This window comes from Cucurbita moschata, unplaced genomic scaffold (assembly GCF_002738365.1).
Source record: "Cucurbita moschata cultivar Rifu unplaced genomic scaffold, Cmos_1.0 Cmo_Scf00058, whole genome shotgun sequence".
NCBI lineage: Eukaryota > Viridiplantae > Streptophyta > Magnoliopsida > Cucurbitales > Cucurbitaceae > Cucurbita > Cucurbita moschata.
Window position 1 is genome coordinate 21,661 of NW_019268574.1, and position 19,380 is coordinate 41,040.

Here is a 19,380-nt window from a genome sequence, read left to right on the forward strand (position 1 = left end):
TGAGATGAACGACATGCAGGCCTGTTCTCGATGGCATGCACGAGTGAGTGGTGATGGTTGACGACACCCCAAGACTTAGAATGGCATCAAGACATATGGGCCATATGGATCAAGATGAGATGCGACGTTGCATTGAAAGACTTTGGTCTCAAGCAGAGGCAAGGTCAAGCCAAATGACTTAGCCTAGTGTAGAGGCAAGGTCGAACCAAAAAACTTTCACAATTTTGTTCTCCGACAATATTGTTGTCGACCCAAGTTTGTTCCTATTGCAAAATCATAACCTATTATTATTCGCTCGTCAAAATTGAAAAAATATAATTAGAATCAATTTAATTAATTTATTAATAGTATGATGTTAGAAGATTTTGCAAACAAGACAATTTGTATTAATGCATCAATAAATTTATTGGTATGGTCTCACTTAGTAGATCATCAAAGTGTACCCTATTAAAAACAATGTGTCATTAAGTTTTAAAAATATCATTCTTTAGTTAAAGTCAAAAATTAAATATAAGCAAAAAAATAGAGAATTATCATTCCATTTAAGAAAAAATATAGAAATAATGAATTTGTCTACAAAATAATGATTTAGTTTGGCTGAGGTGTTCCTCTATGCATAGCAATGCTACTCTCACATTTGTGTGCTACTTCCAACTGGTGCAATAGTTGGGGTTTGAGCCATGCTTCCAACTGGTGCAACCTTCGGAGGTAGTGCAATTCTCCCAAACGGTGCTGCCTCCAACACAATTCTCCCAACCGATGCAGCATCAGGGGTTTGAGCAATGGTTCCAACCGATGCACCCTCCGGGGTTTGAGCAATGCTTCCGACCGATGCACCTTCTGGGGTTTGAGCAATGCTTCCGACCGATGCACCTTCTGGGGTTTGAGCAATGCTTCCGACCAATGCACCCTCCGGGGTTAGAGCCTCCGGAGTTTGAGCAATGCTTCCAAATGGTGTAGCCACCGGGACTTCTGTGCTACTTCCAATTGGTGCAACCGTTGGGGCTTGTGTGTCTTGTGATCCAAAGGCACGAAATGAAAATTGATGATCGAGATTTACAACACCGTTGACATCGCCAAAAGTGGCATCCACCTTTGCACAACATTGCCAAACAATCACTAAGAAAAGGGAGTGAAAGAGCTTGAAACCTTTGCCCATGGCCATTGTGGATTGTTTTGAAGTTGTAAGGTTACAAGCTCGTTTCAAATGATGAAGAGTAGCAATGGCTAAGGTGTGGATGCTTGAATTTTTTTGATAAAGAGAAGCCCTTTATATAGCTTGATGGGAAACCTATATTTAGAAAAGACCACAAAATTTAGAAAGGACGTTAAATTTTGTGGATTTGGGAGTATTCCGAGTATAGAATGTTTGACTATTTAATTTCTAATTTCTCCCTACCTTCGAGATGAGGAAGGATAATTATATTTTTAAATAAAAACATACCGTTTCTAGCCTATTGTACTTTTGATGGGTAATAAAATGATATTTTATTTTATTTCATTAACTCAATAAACTCAATATTATTCTATAATCGGGTAATGATTTTGTTTGGATGAATTGTACTTACTTAGATTATGTCACATCATACAACCCATTTATAGCTTAAGGAGTAAGGTTGTAACCGCTAAGTGTCTTTTTGAGACCATATTTCTGATTATGATCAATACTAATGTATTGTAATGCTGCTTCTTAATTATCACAATACAACAATGCTGGTACTGGCAGCAGAATTTTCAAGTCTTGAAGAATGTATTTCAGCCAAGTTAACTCTAAACAAGTATTTGTCATAGCTCGATACTCGACTTCTACTGATGATCTAGATACATTGTTTGCTTTTTAGACTTCCAATAAATAACTGAATTTCTAAGGAATATGCAAAACCTAGAAATAGGTAGTTCGACATTCACACCAATTAGAATTGCAATATGCCTATAATCTTAAGTTGCTTCGGATGATAGTAGGAGTTTTGACAAGGAGTACCTTCGATGTATCTCAAAACTCGAAGAGCTGCCACCGAATGTGGTTTTCTTGGTTTATGCATAAATAGTTTACTAGAGAATTGGTAATTTTTCCCGTTTAATTTGTTTGGAACATGTGAATATCCTAACTGATCACTTCTTGGTTCATGCATAAATGATTTACTCAAGGATTGGTAGTTTGTCCCATATGATTTGATTGGAACAAGTGAATATCTTGACTGATCAGAATTGTGAATGTAATAAGAATATGTTAAATAAACATCCGAAATTTTGAAGCTGAATTTGGTTGATACCGCCAAAAAGGAAATTTTGATATTTAGGAAGATCGATGTTCCCCTTTAGTCACTTGAGAGGCTTATGTGCATGGGCTACTCTAAGCCTAAGATCTTGATTCCTTTAAAGAAGTTTTAGAGGATAACCCGAACATGGATATCTCATCACTTTGGCCAGCAGAATTCTATTACCTTAATCTTGTTTACTGTCAAGTAGAAGCAGTTGGAAGGAAAAATAGGTCAACAGGTTCTTCCAACGAGGGGCATGTGCCAAAGAATGTTGTTAGTGATAATGGAGAGAGATCTTTTAACTTGAGAGCTTGCTCATCATCAAATCATTCCATCACTGAATTCCGTAATGATGTTGTAAAAGAAAATACGAACATCTTGAGCCTGTCACCTTTGAGCTTTGGTGAGAAATTTGAAGATGCTTATAACGTAGTCTTGATATTGGACGATCGAGAACAGTTTGCCAACCGTAGCTCTCGATCTAGGAGAATGATTAGGAATATGTAGCCAATTCAAGATCCAAATTTAGAGTAGGAGGCTACGTGTTGTGACCGAATCTAGATAGTTCGCCACAAACATCTTGATAATGAATATGTTCTTGATTTTATTATTGAAAGAAAAAATATTGATGATTTGCGATTCTCAATCATGGACAATCGCTAAAGACATTAGAAATTAAAACCTTTGAGATTTAGGCTTAAAAGAATTGATATATCTTGTGGAAGGTCATCCCAATTCGTTCGTCGTTTCAATCTCTAACACTTCTCTTCTGTTCTTCCTCTTCTCCTACTCTGATACCATGTTAAGAATGTGAAACATAACTAGTGTTGTGCGCCGAAAGCTTTACAAATGTACTCACAACACCAATGAACCGAATTATACAAGGAGACACCAAAATATTTATGTGGTTCGGAGAGAAGAAGTTTCCCTACATCCACGGGTAGCAACCAATCACTAAAAACAAAGTGTTACAAGTGAATGCCTCGCTATCACACTACAAAGTCTCTCACCAATATGTCACTCAACAAATACAACGTGACTCCCAAAGCTCTCCCAAATCCCGATATCAAATTCCGATACATACCTAAACCCTAGTATGACTAAATCTAATTCAAATAACCAAATCAAATCTAATCCAAATAACCAAATCAAATCAAAACTTATGACAATTTACAACAATCTCCACCTTGTCATAAGATCTCCAAATCAAATCAAATCAAAACTTATGACAATTTACAACAATCTTCACCTTGTCACAAGATCTTCAAGTTGATAACTGAGTTTGTTGCCACCACTTCAAACCTCAATACGTAGGTTGGAAACTCCATCAATCATAGAGAAAGTATATGCTATCGTATCATCAAGTCTTGCAGGTTTTCGAATTACCCTTCGTGGTCTACTCTTGGCGATAGACTCAGGTTCCTCCACTTTTTAATTTACAAGGCTTTGCTCCTCAATGATTTCATCTGGTTATTTATTTTGTAAAATATTTTGAAATTCAAACTAAATTTACAAACAAATAAAAAAAATGGGTTAATAAAAAATTTACTAAATTACAGACGAATTTGACCAAAACTGCTATAAATCTTTCTCAAAACTTTAAAACAATAAAAGATTTAAAAAGATACAAACAAACAAAAATTTATTTCAATAGGAACATTTGAGTTAAATACAAGAATGGACACTAGGGATTGGGATTCAACCAAAATACAATTCAACCAAAATACAAACTAAAATTAAAAAAAAAGTAACATTCTCTCGAGACACTCGTCTACCAATGTTACCAATGTTCGCCTTCACTATGACCCAAGCATAAGCAACAGAGTAGCTAGCTTAGGTCACATGACCAAAGGGTGGTGGAGAGCCTTCACTGTGACCCAAGCATAAGCAACAGAGTAGCTAGCTTAGGCCACATGACCAAAGGATGGTGGAGAGCCTTCACTGTGACCTAGGCATAAGCAACACAAGACCAAAGGGTGGTGGAGAGTTGGCACAATGACTTCCTCTAAGGTACATTTGGAGGTATTAAAATCTTGAAAGTATGGACATGATTTAGGAAAACCATCACATAGTGTTATAGAGCATCCGTCTCGTGTTCAATTGACACAAAATTTTGAGAGTTTTCAAATTTCATGTAGACGGACTTAATTCCAAAGTCGTATACCCAAATTCACTCTTAAAACTCTGGTTTTAGATGTTAAGGCTTGGGGCCATACCTAACCCTTCAAAAAGCCTATTTTTGATACTCATGTCGACATTGTTGCCTCTGTCTGGTATGTTGGATGATACACCATCCTCCTCAATCACTTCATGGACTTGTCTATCTTTACACTCGCATGGCCGATTAGGTTTCACTTTAGAGTCACTGTTATGCTTGTTGTGATCTAAGGGGTCACAACCTACCCTCTTCAGTATGGTTGTGACACACAACTCTAGAATGCTCTTGTGTTGATCTTCGTTGTTCTTTTAAAATATGTGGCATGAGGTTGATAGGGTCCATTTAAATATAAAAGATAGCATAAATGAGTTGTATAAGATTTTAAAATGAAATAATAAAGGAAAGTTTAGAAAAAGTTGAAAAATAGACATTTTTTTTACATTACCAAACTTCCCAATTTTTTAATTTCTTATAGACGGGAATTTTATGATGGTCAATCACCAATAAGTTATACGAAGGTTGTAGAAAATTTTAAGATTTTTAGAAAAATAATATTGAGAATGTGAGGTGGTAAATCAAACTTTTCTCGACGCCTTCTGAAGATCCGTCTTAACCTTTGAGGTGGACCTGGTGTTCCTATCTATCACTATAGAGACTAGCACTCCGTGGAGGTATATTGACTCTCTTATTTATAGTTGAACCCAACCAATCTACTTGATATGTGGTCTTGCCTAGAATGAGTGTACTGTTTTGATTACTATGCCTACAACTGCCAAAATTACGTTAAAACTTTGCTTGATCTTTGGCAAACATGAGATAAAATCCATACACACTACTTCCCATTTAAGGACTGTAGCAATCTTGTTGGGCACTATCTCGAGGCCTTCAGCTACTGGCAAGCCATGCATTGTCTTATAAAATCTGCTAGATCCTTCTTCCTCCCTTGCCACTAGTAACATCCTTTCACATCCTATACATCTTTGTACTTCTTGGGTGGGACGTATAAGATGTATCGTGGATTTCAGCTATAATGTCTTTTAAGATTTTCTCGTCTCGGGGACACATGGGCGGTCTTTCCATAGTAAACCCCCATTTAGAGAGATTGAATACTCTACTGGTCTCTCTGTTTCTGTCTGATTCTATACTTTACTGATGTGCTTGTTAGGCTTCTAGGCGTCAATAACCCGTTTTCGTAGGGTGGGTTGCTCGGTCATCAGTGCTAACTGAGCGGAATCACTTTTGGCTACAATCTCGTTTTCTTCTGTTTGATTCCATACTTTGCTGAGACCTGCTCCCTCCTAAAGCATTCTTCTCAACCACTACGCGACTTTCTTTTTATTTACCGTAAGCTACCCTACTCACAGGGTGAAGGGTAAGCTACCCTATTTATAGGGTTCCATATTTGTCACCTATAATTTAGGATTGAGAGTGCTCTCCATGTGTTTTTCACTCAACTTACAGCCACCCTCTTGTAGTCCCCTCCTTCTTGATGTTTAGTCTCATTATTTACTTTTGTACCGTCATTGGCCTGGTTCAATATGATGCACAAAATAGCACAAGTTAACACACCAAAAGACCTATTTTATGTAATTCGTAATTTTAATCATGAACTCTATCAACTTTAAATATATATTTTTTTTTTTATAGTAAACAACAAGATATGCACAAATAAGCAAATTTCCCTATATGTTCTAGCATTATCACATCTTTGCTCATCCTTGAGAAACGATCTTCTTTTATTGTATTTATTATTCTTGATGTTGAGTCCCTTGACTCCTCCTTCTCTTGGGTTACCTTTTTCTCTCTCATTTGACACTCTTTCAGCTCATCCTTTGCAAATGAGTTCCCATGCAACCATAGTACTAATTTCAGCTGGTAGTCCTTTAGACGTTCTCAACTATAGAATGTAAAATTGCTCGACACCTCTCCGCTACCTTGAATAAAATGACAACTTATTTTAAAATTTGATTTAAGATATAAAATTAGTTGTAGAATATATTTTATATAACGGTAATTGGTTAGGATTTTTATTTTCTTATGTTTTGAGGAATTGGTCGGTAGTATATTTGATCTTATTTGTACCACTATATTTTCTATTATTTTCCGGAGTTACTTGGTAGCTTGTATCATATTTAAAATTTTTTAACATCAATGAAGATTGGACTTTCAATCTTCTAAATTGTCATAAGTTTTTATTTGATTTGGTTGTTTAGATTAGATTTGATTGGGTTTTTAGATTAGATTTGATTGGGTTATTTGGATTAGATTTGATTTGGTTATTTGAATTAGATTTAGTCATACCAGGGTTTAGTTATATATCGGAATTTGATAGCGGGATTTGATATCGAGATTTGGGAGAGCTTTGGGAGTCACGTTGTATTTGTTGAGTGACATATTGGTGAGAGACTTTGTAGTGTGATAGTGAGGCATTCACTTGTAACACTTTGTTTTTAGTGATTGGTTGCTACCCGTGGATGTAGGGGAACTTCTTCTCTCCGAACCACATAAATATCTTGGTGTCTCTTTGTGTAATTCGGTTTATTGGTGTTGTGAGTACATTTGTTCCACTTCCGGCGCACAACAAGTGGTATCAGAGCTTGAGTGTGGTATTTGGGGTATTGTGAAAGTTTTGGCCTCATCGACCACTAGACGTGCGCACAATTGTGTTTATTTTCTTAAAAATGGCAGAATCATCTAGAATTAAATCACGACGTGGATCGAGATTTTTGAGTTCTAATCTCGAAGTAGAGAAATCTGATGGAACCAACAATTTTGGTGTTTGGCAAGGCGAAGTTAGCGATTTGCTGGTCATGCAAGATCTTGATGCTTCTCTCTAAGAGGTGATGCTTGAAGACATGACAGAAGCAGAATGGACGAAATTAAATCGGCAAGCTTGCGGAATTATTCGATCCTGTCTTGGCAAGGATTAGAAATATCCATTTATGAAGGTTACGATGGAGAAAGAACTAGGGGACAAGCTTGAGGCGAAATATATGCAGAAGAGTGTGGAAAATAAACTCTATTTGAAGAAGAAACTCTTTCGTTTTGACTACAAGAAAGGTATCTCGATAGTTGAGCATTTGGATGATTTTAACAAAATCCTCACTGATTTGCTCAATCTTGATGTTAAGATTGATGACGAAGACAAGGCGTTGTTGTTATTAAATTCTTTGCCGGAGTCCTATGAGTTTTTAGTAACCACTCTACTGCATGGAGCCTATGATATTGATTTTGAAGATGTTTCGAATTCCTTGATGAATAATGAGGTGCAAAAGAAGGAAAAGGATGCATATCAAGATTCTAGCTCAAATGTTCTCACTGCTCGTAAAAGAACTTTTACTTGGAAAAGGAGCGAATGTGGAGAGTCCCGATCAAAGTCGAGAGGTAGATATGGTAATTGGCGAAAACTTGATAAAAATGAGTGTGCATATTGTCGACAGGAAGGTCATTGGAAGAAAGATTGTCGGATCTTGAAAGAGAAGGAGTCGAAGTCCAATGTGGTTAGAGATGACGACATTGATACAGATAATACCTTGACGATCTCCTTATCAGTCAGCCAATCCAGTGAATGAATTCTTGATTCTGGGTGCTCCTTTCATATGTGTTCCAACATAGAGATGTTTTTTTACTTGAAAGAGTTCAATGGTGGAGTTGTCTATACGAGCAATGATAGTACTTGCAAGATGGCGGGAATCGACTCAGTACAAATCCAGACGTTTGACGGGCTTATACAAAAACTCAATGATGTGAGGTATGTCCCTGACTTGAAGAAAAATGTTATTTCCCTTGGCGTTTTGGATGCCAGTGGTTATTGCATCATTTTGGAAGGAGGGAATTAGAAAGTAGATTGTAGAGCTTTGGTGGCAATTAAAGGAACTAGAAGAGGTAGCATATACTACCTCAATGGAACCACAATAATTGGGCATGCTGCTGTGGCAAGTTCAAAAGAACAAGACATATCGAAATTATGGCACATGAGACTTAGGCATGCTGGTGAGAAGGCGCTTCAGACATTGGTGAACCAAGGAGTCCTTAAGGGTGCCACAACTGGTAAAATTGATTTTTGTGAACCTTGTATATTTTGTAAACTAAAAAATGTGAAGTTTAGTACAACTATACACCAAACAAAGGGCATTTTGGATTATGTTCACGCTTATGTATGGGGCCCCACGAAGAATGTCTCATTGGGAGGGAAGAGGTAGTTTGTCACATTTATTGATGACTACTCGAGGAGAGTTTGAATGTATCCCATGAGACACAAAAATGAGGTTCTCCAAATCTTCTTGGAGTGGAAGAAAATGGTAGAGAATCAGACGGACAGGAAAACCAAAAAGTTGAGATCAGACAACGGTGGAGAATATACTTATGATCCATTCCTTAAAGTATGTCGAGATAAAGGGATTGTTCGACACTTCACTATTCCTAGTAAGCCATAATAAAATGGAGTTGCTGAGTGAACCAGACATTAATAGAGAAGGTTCGATGCATATTGTCTCAAGCAGGATTGAGTAAGGCTTTTTGAGCTGAGGCTCTCAGTTATGCAGTTCACTTTGTGAATCGTTTACCTGATTCTGGAAATGGTGAGAAAACTCCGCTTAAGGTATGGTCAGGTACTCCTGTTACTGATTATGATAAATTTGATGTGTTTGGGTGTCCTGCTTATTATCATTTGACAGACTCAAAGCTGGATCCTAGAGCAAAAAATGCCAAGTTTATGGGCTTTAGTAAAGGCGTGAGGGGCTATAGGTTATGGTGTCTAGAAACAAGTAAGATTGTTAATAGTCGAGATGTTACATTCGATGAGTCTGGAATGTTTTTGCGAAAAATTGAAAATAATGACGAGACGTTGAAGTAGGTGGAGAAGGTGGTATTCTCTATTGATCGTCTTAGAACAGGAGGGGAGGAGCAAAGCCTTGAAAGATGGAAATATTGAATTCACATATGAAAGTAATGGATTTATATGAAAGGAGTTTTCATCAACTATTGTTGCAATAATTATTTGGATATTATTCATTCTTCATCTATCATCCATTAAAAGAATTTAACAATATACAATTTTTTTTTTCTTTTTGTATTTTTTTACAATTTTTTTTTCGTAAATTCCACTGTTAAAAAAAAGATTCCACTATTAAAAAAAAAATTCGTATAGAAGAGAGATATAATATATAGTTATTGAAGTATGTATGAAGACTTGTATTTATTAATATAATAAACATGTGCAGATATATATATAGTTATTTATATCTCCTCCTTTATTACCACCGCCCCCATGGCTCAATGGTCGATAGAACCCAAATGAATGGATATTCGAGACATCTCCATGAGATGAACGACATGCAGGCCTGTTCTCGATGGCATGCACGAGTGAGTGGTGATGGTTGACGACACCCCAAGACTTAGAATGGCATCAAGACATATGGGCCATGTGGATCAAGATGAGATGCGACGTTGCATTGAAAGACTTTGGTCTCAAACAGAGGCAAGGTCAAGCCAAATGACTTAGCCTAGTGTAGAGGCAAGGTCGAAGCAAAAAACTCACAATTTTGTTCTCCGACAATATTGTTGTCGACCCAAGTTTGTTCCTATTGCAAAATCATAACCTATTATTATTCGCTCGTCAAAATTTAAAAAATATAATTAGAATCAATTTAATTAATTTATTAATAGTATGATGTTAGAAGATTTTGCAAACAAGACAATTTGTATTAATGCATCAATAAATTTATTGGGTATGGTCTCACTTAGTAGATCATCAAAGTGTACCGTATTAAAAACAATGTGTCATTAAGTTTTAAAAATATCATTCTTTAGTTAAAGTCAAAAATTAAATATAAGCAAAAAAAAAAAATAGAGAATTATCATTCCATTTAAGAAAAAATATAGAAATAATGAATTTGTCTACAAAATAATGATTTAGTTTGGCTGAGGTGTTCCTCTATGCATAGCAATGCTACTCTCACATTTGTGTGCTACTTCCAACTGGTGCAATAGTTGGGGTTTGAGCCATGCTTCCAACTGGTGCAACCTTCGGAGGTAGTGCAATTCTCCCAAACGGTGCTGCCTCCAACACAATTCTCCCAACCGATGCAGCATCAGGGGTTTGAGCAATGGTTCCAACCGATGCACCCTCCGGGGTTTGAGCAATGCTTCCGACCGATGCACCTTCTGGGGTTTGAGCAATGCTTCCGACCAATGCACCCTCCGGGGTTAGAGCCTCCGGAGTTTGAGCAATGCTTCCAAATGGTGTAGCCACCGGGACTTCTGTGCTACTTCCAATTGGTGCAACCGTTGGGGCTTGTGTGTCTTGTGATCCAAAGGCACGAAATGAAAATTGATGATCGAGATTTACAACACCGTTGACATCGCCAAAAGTGGCATCCACCTTTGCACAACATTGCCAAACAATCACTAAGAAAAGGGAGTGAAAGAGCTTGAAACCTTTGCCCATGGCCATTGTGGATTGTTTTGAAGTTGTAAGGTTACAAGCTCGTTTCAAATGATGAAGAGTAGCAATGGCTAAGGTGTGGATGCTTGAATTTTTTTGATAAAGAGAAGCCCTTTATATAGCTTGATGGAAAACTATATTTAGAAAAGACCACAAAATTTAGAAAGGACGTTAAATTTTGTGGATTTGGGAGTATGAGTATAGAATGTTTGACTATTTAATTTCTAATTTCTCCCTACCTTCGAGATTGAGGAAGGATAATTATATTTTTAAATAAAAACATACCGTTTCTAGCCTATTGTATTTTGATGGGTAATAAAATGATATTTTATTTTATTTCATTAACTCAATAAACTCAATATTATTCTATAATCCGGTAATGATTTTGTTTGGATGAATTGTACTTAGATTATGTCACATTTATAGCTTAAGGAGTAAGGTTGTCACTGCTAAGTGTCTTTTTGAGACCATGTTTCTGATTATGATCAATACTAATGTATTGTAATGCTGCTTCTTAATTATCACAATACAACAATGCTGATACGGGCAGCAGATTTTTCAAGTCTTGAAGAATGTATTTCAGCCAAGTTAACTCTAAACAAGTATTTGTCATAGCTCGATACTCGACTTCTACTGATGATCTAGATACATTGTTTGCTTTTTAAACTTCCAATAAATAACTGAATTTCTAAGGAATATGCAAAACCTAGAAATAGGTAGTTCGACATTCACACCAATTAGAATTGCAATATGCCTATAATCTTAAGTTGTTTCGGATGATAGTAAGAGTTTTGATCAGGAGTACCTTCGATGTATCTCAGAACTCGAAGAGCTGCCACCGAATGTGCTTTTCTTGGTTTATGCATAAATAATTTACTAGAGGATTGGTAATTTTTCCCGTTCAATTTGTTTGGAACATGTGAATATCCTAATTGATCACTTCTTGGTTCATGCATAAATGATTTACTCAAGGATTGGTAATTTGTCCCATTTGATTTGATTGAAACAAGTGAATATCCTGACTGATCAGAATGGTGAATGTAATAAGAATATGTTAAATAAACATTCGAAATTTTGAAGCTGAATTTGGTTGATACCGCCAAAAAGGAAATTTTGATATTTAGGAAGATCGATGTTCCCCTTGAGTCACTTGAGAGGCTTATGTGCATGAGCTACTCTAAGCCTAAGATCTTGATTCCTTTAAAGAAATTTTAGAGGATAACCCGAACATGGATATCTCATCACTTTGGCCAGCAGAATTCTATTACATTAATCTTGTTTACTGTCAAGTAGAAGCAGTTGGAAGGAAAAATAGGTCAACAGGTTCTTCCAACGAGGGGCATGTGCCAAAGAATGTTGTTAGTGATAATGGAGAGAGATCTTTTAACTTGAGCGCTTGCTCATCATCAAATCATTCCATCACTAAATTTCGTAATGATGTTGTGAAAGAAAATACGAACATCTTGAGCATGTCACCTTTGAGCTTTGGTGAGAAATTTGAAGATGCTTATAACGTAGTCTTGATATTGGACGATGGAGAACAGTTTGCCAACCGTAGCTCTCGATCTAGGAGAATGATTGAGAATATATGTAGCCAATTCAATATCCAAATTTAGAGTACGAGGCTACGTGTTGTGACTGAATCTAGATAGTTCGCCACAAACATCTTGGTAATGAATATGTTCTTGATTTTATTATTGAAAGAAAAAATATTGATGATTTGCGATGCTCAATAATGGACAATCGCTAGAGACATTAGAAATTAAAACTTTTGAGATTTAGGCTTAAAAGAATTGATATATCTTGTGGAAGGTCAACCCAATTCGTTCGTCGTCCTCTGTTTCAATCTCTAACACGTCTCTTACTCTGATACCATGTTAAGAATGTGAAACATAACTAGTGTTGTGCGCCGAAAGCGGAAAAAATGTACTCACAACACCAATGAACCGAATTACACAAAGAGACACCAAAATATTTATGTGGTTCGGAGAGAAGAAGTTCCCCTACATCCACGGGTAGCAACCAATCACTAAAAACAAAGTTTACAAGTGAATGTCTCACTATCACACTACAAAGTCTCTCACCAATATGTCACTCAACAAATACAACGTGACTCCCAAATCTCTTCCAAATCCCGATATCAAATCCCGATACATACCTAAACCCTAGTATGACTAAATCTAATTCAAATAACCAAATCAAATCTAATCCAAATAACCAAATCAAATCAAAACTTATGACAATTTACAACAATCTCCACCTTGTCATAAGATCTCCAAATCAAATCAAAACTTATGACAATTTACAACAATCTCCACCTTGTCATGAAATCTTCAAGTTGATAACTGAGTTGGTTGCCACCACTTCAAGCCTCAATACGTAGGTTGGAAACTCCATCAATCATAGAGAAAGTATATGCTATCGTATCATCAAGCCTTGTAGGTTTTTGAATTACCCTTCGTGGTCTATTCTTGGCGATAGACTCAGGTTCCTCTACTTTTTCATTTACAAGGCTTTGCTCCTCAAGGCTTTGCTCCTCCTGTTCTAAGACATCAGAGTTATTATCTACCTGATCAACAGGTTCTTCAGTAGGAGCAACTATATCAGGAGAGAACAACACCTTCTCCACCTACTTCAATGCCTCGTCATTATTTTCAATTTTCTGCAAAAACATTCCAGACTCATCGAGTGTCACATCTCGACTATTAACAATCTTACTTATTTCTAGACATCATAACCTATAGCCCTTCACGCCTTTACTAAAGCCCATAAACTTGGCATTTTTTGCTCTAGGATCTAGCTTTGAGTCTGTCACATGATAATAAGCAGGACACCCAAACACATGCAATTTATCATAATTACTAACAGGAGTACCTGACCATACCTCAAGCGGAGTTTTCCCACCATTTCTAGAAATAGGTAAACGATTCACAAAGTGAACTGCATAACTGAGAGCCTCAGCTCAAAAAGCCTTAATCAATCCTGCTTGAGACAATATGCATCGAACCTTCTCTATTAATGTCTGGTTCATTTTCTCAGCAACTCCATTTTGTTGTGGTTACCAAGAACAGTGAAGTGTCGAATGATCCCTACATCTCGACATACTTTAAGGAATGGATCATAAGTATATTCTCCACCATTTTCTTCCACTCCAGGAAGATTTGGAGAACCTCATTTTTGTGTCTCATGGGATACATACAAACTCTCCTCGAGTAGTCATCAATAAAGGTGACAAACCACCTCTTCCCTCCCAATGAGACATTCTTCATGGGGCTCCATACAGCAGTGTGAACATAATTCAAAATGCCCTTTGTTTGGTGTATAGTTGTACTAAACTTCACATTTTTTAGTTTATCAAATATACAAGGTTCACAAAAATCAATTTTACCAGTTGTGGCACCCTGAAAGACTCCTAGGTTCACCAATGTCTGAAGCGCCTTCTCCTCAGCATGCCTAAGTCTCATGTGCCATAATTTCGATATGTTTTGTTCTTTTGAACTTGCCACAGCAGCATGCCCAATTATTGTGGTTCCATTGAGGTAATATATGCTACCTCTTCTAGTTCCTTTAATTGCCACCAAAGCTCCACAATCTACTTTCAAATTTCCTCCTTCCAAAATGATGCGATAACCACTCGCATCCAAAACGCCAAGGGAAATCTATTTTTCTTCAAGTCAGGGACATATCTCACATCATTGAGTTTTTGTATAACCCCGTCAAACGTCTTGATTTGTACTAAGTCGATTCCCGTCATCTTGCAAGTACTATCATTACTCGTATAGACAACTCCACCATTGAACTCTTTCAAGTAAAAAAACATCTCTCTGTTGGAACACATATGAAAGGAGCACCCAAAATCAAGAATCCATTCACTTGTTTGGCTGACTAATAAGGAGATCATCAAGGTATTATCTTTTTCAATGTCGTCATCTCTAACCACATTGAACTTCGACCCCTTCTCTTTCAAGATCCGGCAATCTTTCTTCCAATGGCCTTTCTATCGACAATATGCACACTCATTTTTATTAAGTTTTCGCCAATTACCATATCTACCTCTCGACTTTGATCGGGACTCTCCACATTCGCTCCTTTTCCAAGTAAAAGTTCTTTCACGAGCAGTGAGAATATTTGAGCTAGAATCTTGATATGCCTCCTTTTCCTTCTTTTGCACCTCATTATTCATCAAGGCATTTGAAACATCTTCAAAATCAATATCATAGGCTCCATGCAGTAGAGTGGTTACTAAAAACTCGTAGGACTCCGACAAAGAATTTAATAACAACAACGCCTTGTCTTCGTCATCAATCTTAAGATCAAGATTGAGCAAATCAGTGATGATTTTGTTAAAATCATCCAAATGCTCAACCACTGAGATACCTTTCTTGTAGTCAAAACGAAAGAGTTTCTTCTTCAAATAGAGTTTATTTTCCACACTCTTCTGCATATAATTCGCCTCAAGCTTGTCCCCTAGTTCTTTCGCCATGGTAACCTTCATAAATGGATATTTCTAATTCTTGCCAAGACAGGATCGAATAATTCCGCAAGCTTGCCGATGTAATTTCGTCCATTCTGCTTCTGTCATGTCTTCAGGCATCACCTCTTGGAGAGAAGCATCAAGATCTTGCATGACCAGCAAATCGCTAACTTCGCCTCGCCAAACACCAAAATTGTTGGTTCCATCAGATTTCTCTACTACGAGATTAGAACTCAAAAATCTCGATCCACGCCGTGATTTAATTCTAGATGATTCTTCCATTTTCAAGAAAATAAACACGATTATGCGCACGTCTAGTAGTCGATGAGGCCAAAACTTTCACAATACCCCAAATACCACACTCAAGCTCTGATACCACTTGTTGTGCGCCGGAAGCGGAACAAATGTACTCACAACACCAATGAACCGAATTACACAAAGAGACACCAAGATATTTATGTGGTTCGGAGAGAAGAAGTTTCCCTACATCCACGGGTAGCAACCAATCACTAAAAACAAAGTGTTACAAGTGAATGCCTCACTATCACACTACAAAGTCTCTCACCAATATGTCACTCAACAAATACAACGTGACTCCCAAAGCTCTCCCAAATCTCGATATCAAATTCTGATATATAACTAAACCCTCGTATGACTAAATCTAATTTAAATAACCAAATCAAATCTAATCCAAATAACCAAATCAAATCTAATCTAAAAACCAAATCAAATCTAATCTAAACAACCAAATCAAATCAAAACTTATGACAATTTAGAAGATTGAAAGTCCAATCTTCATTGATGTTCAAAAAGTTTAAATAGGATACAAGCTACCAAGTAACTTCTGAAAATAATAGAAAATATAGTGGTACAAATAAGATCAAATATACTACCGACCAATTCCTCAAAACATAAGAATATAAAAATCCTAACCAATTACCGTTATATAAAATATATTTCACAACTAATTTTATATCTTAAATCAAATTTTAAAATAAGTTGTTATTCTAGTCAAGGTAGCAGAGAGGTGTCAAGCAATTTTAAATTCTATAGTTGAGAACGTCTAAATGACTACTAGCTGAAATTAGTACTATGGTTGCATGGGAACTCATTTGCAAAGGATGAGCTGAAAGAGTGTCAAATGAGAGAGAAAAAGGTAACCCAAGAGTAGGAGTCAAGGACTCAACATCAAGAATAATAAATACAATAAAAGTAGATCGTTTCTCAAGGATGAGCAAAGATGTGATAATGCTAAAACATATAGGGAAATTTGCTTATTTGTGCATATCTTGTTGTTTACTATAAAAAAAATATATATTTAAAGTTGATAGACTTCAGATTAACATTACGAATTACATAAAATAGGTCTTTTCGTGTGTTAACTTGTGCTATTTTGTGCATCATATTGAACCAGGCAAATGATGGTACAAAAGTAAATAATGAAACTAAACATCAAGAAGGAGGGGACTACAAGACCGTGGCTCGTGTAAGTTGAGTGAAAAACACATGGAGAGCACTCTCAATCCTAAATTATAGGTGACAAATATGGAACCCTATAAGTAGGGTAGCTTACCCTAAATAAAAAGAAAGTCGCATAGTGGTTGAGAAGAATGCTTTAGGAGGGAGTAGGTCTTAGCAAAATATGGAGTCAGACAGAAGAAAACGAGATTGTAGCAAAAAGTGATATCACTCAGATAACACTGATGACCGAGCAACCCACCCTACCAAAACGGGTTATTGACACCTAGAAGCCTAACGAGCACATTAGAAAAGTATGGAATCAGACAACAACAAAGAGACTAGTAGAGTATTCAATCTCTTCAGATGGGGGTTTGCTATGTTAAGACCGCCCATGTGTCCCCCGAGACGAGAGAATCCTAAAAGAAATTATAGCTGAAATCCACGATACATCTTATACGTCCCACCCAAGAAGTACAAAGATGTATAGGATGTGAAAGGATGTTACTAGTGGCAATGGAGGAAGAAGGATATAGCAGATTTTATAAGACAATGCATGGCTTGTCAATAGCTGAAGGCCTCGAGATAGTGCCCAACAAGATTGCTACAGTCCTTAAATGGGAAGTAGTGTGTATAGATTTTATCTCATGTTTGCCAAAGATCAAGCAAAGTTTTAACGTAATTTTGGCAGTTGTAGACATAGTAATCAAAACAGTACACTCATTCTAAGCTAGACCACATATCAAGTAGATCGGTTGGGTTCAACTATAAAGAAGAGAGTTAATATACCTGTACGGAGTGCCAGTCTCTATAGTGATAGATAGGAACACCAGATCCACCTCAAAGGTTAAGACGGGTCTTCAGAAGGCGTCGAGAAAAGTTTGATTTACCACCTCACATTCTCAATATTATTTTTCTAAAAATCTTAAAATTTTCTAAAACCTTCGTATAACTTGTTGGTGATTGACCATCATAAAATTCCAGTCTATAAGAAATTAAAAAATTGGGAAGTTTGGTAATGTAAAAAAAATGTCTATTTTTCAACTTTTTCTAAACTTTCCTCTATTGTTTCATTTTAAAATCTTATACAACTCATTTATGCTATCTTTTATATTTAAATGGACCCTATCAACCTCATGCCACATATTTTAAAAGAATAACGAGGATCAACACAAGAGCATTTTAGAGTTGTGTGTCACAACAATTCTGAAGAGGGTAGGTTGTAACCCCTTAGATCACAAATAACAGTGACCCTTAAGTGAAACCTAATCGGCCATGCGAGTGTAAAGATAGACAAGTCCATGAAGTGATTAAGGAGGATGGTGTATCATCCAACATACCAAAGAGTTGTGCAAGACAGAGGCAACAATGTCGACATGAGTATCAAAAATAGGCTTTTTGAAGGGTTAGGTATGGCCCCAAGCCTTAACATCTAAAACCAGAGTTTTAGAGTGAATTTGGGTATACGACTTTGGAATAAGTCTATAACACTATGTGATGGTGTCAATTGAACACGAGACGGATGTTCTATAACACTATGTGATGGTTTTCCTAAATCATGTCCATACTTTCAAGATTTTTGATACCTCGAAATGTACCTTAGAGGAAGTCATTGTGTCAACTCTCCACCACCCTTTGGTCTTGTGTTGCTTATGCCTGGGTCACAGTGAAGGCTCTCCACCACCCTTTGGTCATGTGGCCTAAGCTAGCTACTCTGTTGCTTATGCTTGGGTCACAGTGAAGGCTCTCCACCACCCTTTGGTCATGTGGCTTAAGCTAGCTACTCTGTTGCTTATGCGCTCCACCACCCTTTGGTCATGTGGCTTAAGCTAGCTACTCTGTTGCTTATGTCTGGGTCATAGTAAAGACGAACATTGGTAGACGAGTGTCTCCAGAGAATGTTACTTTTTTTTTTAATTTTAGTTTGTATTTTGGTTGAATCCCAATCCCTAGTTTCCATTCTTGTAATTAACTCAAATGTTCCTATTGAAATAAATTTTTGTTTGTTTGTATCTTTTTAAATCTTTTATTGTTTTAAAGTTTTGAGAAAGATTTATAGCAGTTTTGGTCAAATTCGTTGTAATTTAGTAAATTTTTTATTAACCCATTTTTTTTATTTGTTTGTAAATTTAGTTTGAATTTCAAAATATTTTACAAAATAAATAACCAGATGAAATCATTGAAAGATGGAAATATTGAATTCACAATGAAAGTAATGGATTTATATGAAAGGAGTTTTCATCAACTATTGTTGCAATAATTATTTGGATATTATTCATTCTTCATCTATGAATTTAACAGTATACAATTTTTTTTTTTGTATTTTTTTGAGGTAACTTTTTCATAGAAGAGAGATATTTTACCTATACCTATATTTTTTTTTTAGTAGAATTCGTAGCCGCCCCCATGGCTCAATGGTCGATAGAACCCAAATGAATGGATATTCGAGACATCTCCATGAGATAAATGACATGCAGGCCTGTTCTCGATGCACGAGTGAGTGGTGATGGTTGCATTGAGAGACTTTGGATCAAGATGAGATACGACGTTGTATTGAGAGACTTTGGTCTCGAGCAGAGGCAAG

The 19,380-nt window shown here is 36.6% G+C and overlaps 1 protein-coding gene across 1 annotated transcript; it reads right to left on the bottom strand.

Annotated features, from left to right (window-relative positions):
• Window positions 1-554: 554 nt before the first annotated feature.
• Window positions 555-1,196, bottom strand: LOC111436644. Its single transcript, XM_023074361.1, has 2 exons — window positions 910-1,196; window positions 555-837 (listed from the first exon to the last, which is right to left on the bottom strand). The coding sequence occupies exons 1-2, from the start codon at window positions 1,163-1,165 to the stop codon at window positions 632-634; spliced, it is 462 nt and encodes a 153-aa protein (XP_022930129.1). The 5' UTR covers window positions 1,166-1,196; the 3' UTR covers window positions 555-631.
• Window positions 1,197-19,380: the final 18,184 nt, after the last annotated feature.